Genomic DNA, 5,236 nt, shown 5'->3' with positions numbered 1-5,236 from the left:
GTATACCGTAAATATATAATATATTCGAATAAATAATTTTCAATTGATATTTGAATTGCCAATTAATAATAATTAGTGCACAAATTAATCAGTGAGATTTCCTTTCGACTTGTATAAATTACATTTCTTATTAACAAAATGATTTAAGTGTATCATAAATATCGCTCTATATAACTACGCAACCCGATATTATGTCTATTAATTTAAAACTATTTATTATTCAAGAGAGAACACGGAAATTCAATTTTTATTTAATGAAAAGAATATTAAATTTGTTAAAATAAATCATTAAAAGAGTCTTCCTAAAGTGAGAAAAAGAAAGAGAGAGAGCTACCTCGATATGTTACTTTAATATTTTTATAGCGAATTCGATTGAACGCACTAGTGCGCTAACAATGAGTGTACATAAAGGTTATCGCACAGAATTTATCAATGACATAAGTAATTAAAAAAGTAAAATAAAATTAATAGTAAGAATATCTTAATTGGCCCATTATTCTTTACTGTATTAATAGTAAGAGCTATTATCATTATTCATATTGAACAACAATATGAATAATGATAATGATCTTACTATTAATTATTTTCCTCTTTTTAATTGCTTGCGTTATTGTAGATTTGTGTGTGATAAAATATTTATGTGCTACTCAGTGCGCACTAGTGCATCAAATCAAATTCGCTATTAGATAACGAGTTTACTAAAGCAAGGCGACCAAAGAAACGTAAGAATAATGATCCCGGTTAAAGAGCTACCAGAAAAATCGATTGAGCCAATCGCGACAATCAGTCGATGTCATAAATTCTATCGGGATTCCCGTAGGAAATCAAAGATGAATCTGGAATAGGGACAGCACGGGAATAGCGGGAAAGAGGGAGAGGAGGAAAAAAAGTACTTCTTTTATCTATCTCGTATTTTTCTGTAGCGTGCCTCTTCCCTTCACTCTTATCTTACGACTTGTAACATCCAAAATAAACTACGTGGAAATTTTATGAGCGCGCGCAAAAAAAAATATATAAAAATACTAAAATTGCGGAATATTTTATGACTTACTACTTGCAAAAATCTCTCTGTAATACGCAAATTACTATTAAAAACCAATCATAATAATATAGTTATTATATAATTATGGTTAATAAAGAATTTATGAAAAGAATTAATATTTATATTATACAAAGTTACAATGAGAAGAAATAAAATCTATTAATATTCCAAATAACTATGTTAGCCATTCGTTTCATTTTTAATGATCAATTTAGCAAATCATTCTTGAAATTAGAATAAATCTATTTCCGAAATACTGGTTTATCCTTGAAAACCAGTATTTTATTCCAATGAAAGCAATCTTTAAGTTAACATTTTTGTTTTATCGTCTGAATTCAACACGTAGCATCGCAAAAAAACAACTAAGTATTTTCATTCGACGATTCTCGAATGTCTTGTTTCTTTCTACGAAACTCTATGTGCGGTTAGAAAAAAATTTGATAAATGCCGAATATTTTCGCTCATGTTTGCAATTTGGTGAGATGTTTGATGATCACGTTGCGATGCAAATTTGCGGTGCATCCGGCATCCAATTTAAATAAAGCACATTTTCGCGGGGACTCGTGTCATGAATATAAAGCACTCTGTGAAAATCAGTACAATGCATTTGAAAGGACGTACATCTTCGTCGGGACAATTCTAAAGAAGAAAATCTACAGTTACGAAACTCCGAACTTGCGAATTATTCCACGCCACAGAGATTTATTTTATGCTACAAAATGCAAACGATTTACATCGGATTGTGCAATGAGAAAATACACTATCCCATGAGTGACTTAAAAAAAAGAAGCTATGTTTCGCGACGAATTAATTAATGTATTGCGTCGGTCTCTGTCAATTAAAAATTAGACATTGCAAATCTTTTCATAGTCGTCACACATCGATTGCTCTATTATAAATTAAAAATAAAAATTTATAGATTGTCATCACAAGTTAATTCGATTTTAGTTCACTCATATTTTTCATCATCGCATCGATAGTCGCATCAGAAGGCGATAATAAATACTTGTGAGATATAGCATTAATAAATGTGTATTTTAAAAAACGTGTCTCCTCGAATCTCTGTTATATGCAAAAATCAATTAATTTATATGTCACTGGATTTCAGAAATGATCGTTATTAAAATGAATAACATCCTGAATCATGTGGTCACGATATATAAAATACCACTTTTTTAACGCGTCCAAAAATAAGCGATTAAAATCTCGAAGATATGCAAATTAGATGTAGAAGAGTGCAAATTATATATGCAGAACAAAATTCAGTGCCTAAAGAAACTTCATACATCTAGGTATGTAATTATAAATTGAATAGACATTATACAACATAATTATGTAAAAAAGATTCGATATGCGAGTAAGAAAGAACTTAAAACATTAATTTAAAAAATAAAGAAAAATTTTCTTTCCTTCAACCATGACGAATTCAAAATATGACCAATATTAAATTACTTGCAATATTTTAATAAATATATTGCAAATAAGACAATTTGTATCATTCTACGGTACAAAATGTGTAGATTAGAAAAAGATTTCTATTTTTTTAAATACTATTATATGATAATTTGAAATATAATATTTTCATTCAGAAAAATTTGTTAGGAATTTTGTTGCAGATTCATCGGTTTATTTTGATGCATTACTGTATCGATCGATCGTGCGCTCTCGCCTATTTGCGATATCTCGTAAAAGCTGGCCCTTTATAAAAAGAATGGTAGATAAACGGGCGGCATACTGACACCGGTAAACAATTACGCGTGTTACGGCCGCGTAATAATGCGGAATCGAACTCGTTTCGGGAGCAAGTTTGCGTGGCTCTGTGTTACGTCAGATCGGAGAATCGGATGGACCAAGCGAGACCGGCTGTGCAGAAAAATAATTGGGAGGTGCGTGGATCGCGCAGCAGGGCGTGTTCGTCGTTTCAGTGAAAGTAATCGCATATATCGCGGACCGGACATTTCCTATAAAAACGCCGACCAACCGCACTAAAGGCACACTCGATCCGAAACCACCATCAGATACAATGAGGAGCTTCGCGGTAAGTATCGATAAAGATATCTCTTGTGCATATACGCCGATGCATAAAGATGATTGTCATTTTTTTCCTTCTCAATAATATCACCATTACTGTCATTCGATCATGCTGTTAGTTAGGAATTGTTAGAAAAATGTGACTTTCCTTATTCCCATAATTAAATTTGCAATTAGTATATTTGTTATATTAATTATGTTTAGAGGCAATAGTAATATTGGATAAATAATGATGCTCGGGATTAGAATTTATTCGTCTAATTGTATTAATTACTCGATTACTAATTAATCGATATACGTAACGACAAAATTAAAAATTAATAACAGTGTCAAGCTTAATTAAAAGCTATATATTAGCTGTTTAATTTGACTCTATTTAATAAAATTAATCTCATGACAAAAATTAATTTAAAGTGATATTTTCAGAACTATAATGAATATATATTTTTTTCCAAACTATACAGATAGTACTGTTGGCGACTGCCGTGTTGGCAGCCCCCAAGGAGAACCCGAAGAAACAAGATAAACGAAGTCTGTCGCCCGATCATCACGGTTATGGTATCTCGAGTTATAACTACCCGAGTTACAACTACCCGGGTTACACGTCGAGTTTAGGTCTCTCTGGATATTCGACCGGACTCGGATCAGGACTATCGGGAGTCACCCTAGGTAACAGCCTGACCTCCGCCTACTCATCTGGATTAGGATACGGATCTGGATTAGGATACGGATCTGGATTAGGATACGGATCTGGATTAGGATACGGATACGGAGGATACGGAGGATCATACGGAGGATCATACGGAGGATACGGTCTCGGCGATACCGGTGTCATCGTCGGCAGCGGCATTCCCTCGTCTGCGATCGGTACCGGATACGGTGCTCTGAAAACGGTACCGAATCTCGCCAAGACTGAACGCATCACCGGACTCACCCTTCATCGCGAGGTCCAAGTGCCCGTCCCGGTACCACATCCCGTCCCAGTCGAAGTAACGAAGCACGTACCCGTCCCGCAACCCGTGCCCGTCAAGGTAGACCGTCCGTATCCAGTTCCGGTGCCGCAACCGGTGCCCGTCGAAGTTACCCGTCACGTACCCGTAAAGGTTGACCGACCCTACCCGGTCCCGGTGCCGCAACCCGTCGAGGTCCGCGTGCCACAACCAGTGCCGGTGCCAGTGGCCCAGCCGGTGCCTGTTCCGATCTCCGTCACCAGACACGTGCCAGTGTCCGTGCCGTCTGTTAACGTCATACCGTCGACCTTCAACGTCGTGTCGCCGCCCGCAACTGGCCTCATCTCATCCGGATACTCATCCGGACATGAATACGTCGATCTGGGACCCAGCAACATTGGACCCATCTCGACCGCGACTTTCGGTAGCGGACTTGGCTCCGCGAGTCTGGGTAGCGGACTTAGCTCCGCGAGTCTGGGTAGCGGACTTAGCTCCGCGAGTCTGGGTAGCGGACTTAGCTCCGTGCCTTTAGGTAGCGGATTTAGCTCCGTGCCTCTGAGTAGCGGAGTTAGCTCCGTGTCTCTGAATAGCGGACTTAGCCCCGTGTCTCTGGGTAGCGGACTTAACTCCGCGATTGTAGGTAGCGGAATTAGCTCCGGCTTAGACAGCGGTCTCGTCTCCAGTGGTAGCGTCATTCCCAGCGGCTTGGGATCCACCACAGGATTCGGCACTGTATTGGCACCGTCTTACAATAGTCTCGATATCGGATCCGGAGTACCGATCAAACCAGCTTCGTTGAAAAATTGGTAAATTCAAGCCGACAGCAGCTTGATTCAACATATATTTTTAAGGCGCCTCTCGAATGCAGTTTACAAATTGAACGTGCAGAATATCGATTGTGTCATGTATGTTGCCAACAACAAATAAATTTATATTTTTATACCCTTTATATCTTCGTAGTATCGTTATTAGATTGTGTAATGTTGATTACAATTGTATAATTATATTACGAGATACTTTTGCGAACTAATATTCTCTATTATTTTAGATTTTCTTGTTAAATAATCGTTAATTATATTTCTTGCACTTTGACATTTTTTTCAATATATCTTATAATTTAAAAAAAAGAATTATTGTCCGTACTTTTCTAGTCTTATAATTTAGATACGCCTTTATAAATTTTTTGAACAAAATAAAGAGAATAACAAAAATA

General features: G+C 36.8%; 1 protein-coding gene across 1 annotated transcript; it reads left to right on the top strand.

Moving 5' to 3' along the window:
• Nucleotides 1-3,001: 3,001 nt before the first annotated feature.
• Nucleotides 3,002-4,972, top strand: LOC114931020 (uncharacterized). The gene is made up of 2 exons (XM_029302926.2): nt 3,002-3,080; nt 3,538-4,972. Exons 1-2 carry the CDS (start codon nt 3,066-3,068, stop codon nt 4,831-4,833), a joined length of 1,311 nt encoding a protein of 436 aa, XP_029158759.2. The 5' UTR covers nt 3,002-3,065; the 3' UTR covers nt 4,834-4,972.
• Nucleotides 4,973-5,236: the final 264 nt, after the last annotated feature.

Source organism: Nylanderia fulva, unplaced genomic scaffold, assembly GCF_048542155.1.
Source record: "Nylanderia fulva isolate GAGA-0341 unplaced genomic scaffold, ASM4854215v1 Scaffold1, whole genome shotgun sequence".
Classification (NCBI taxonomy): Eukaryota; Metazoa; Arthropoda; class Insecta; order Hymenoptera; family Formicidae; genus Nylanderia; species Nylanderia fulva.
The sequence above is the reverse complement of the archived record's forward strand: the minus strand, read 5'-3'. Positions and strand labels throughout refer to the sequence as shown.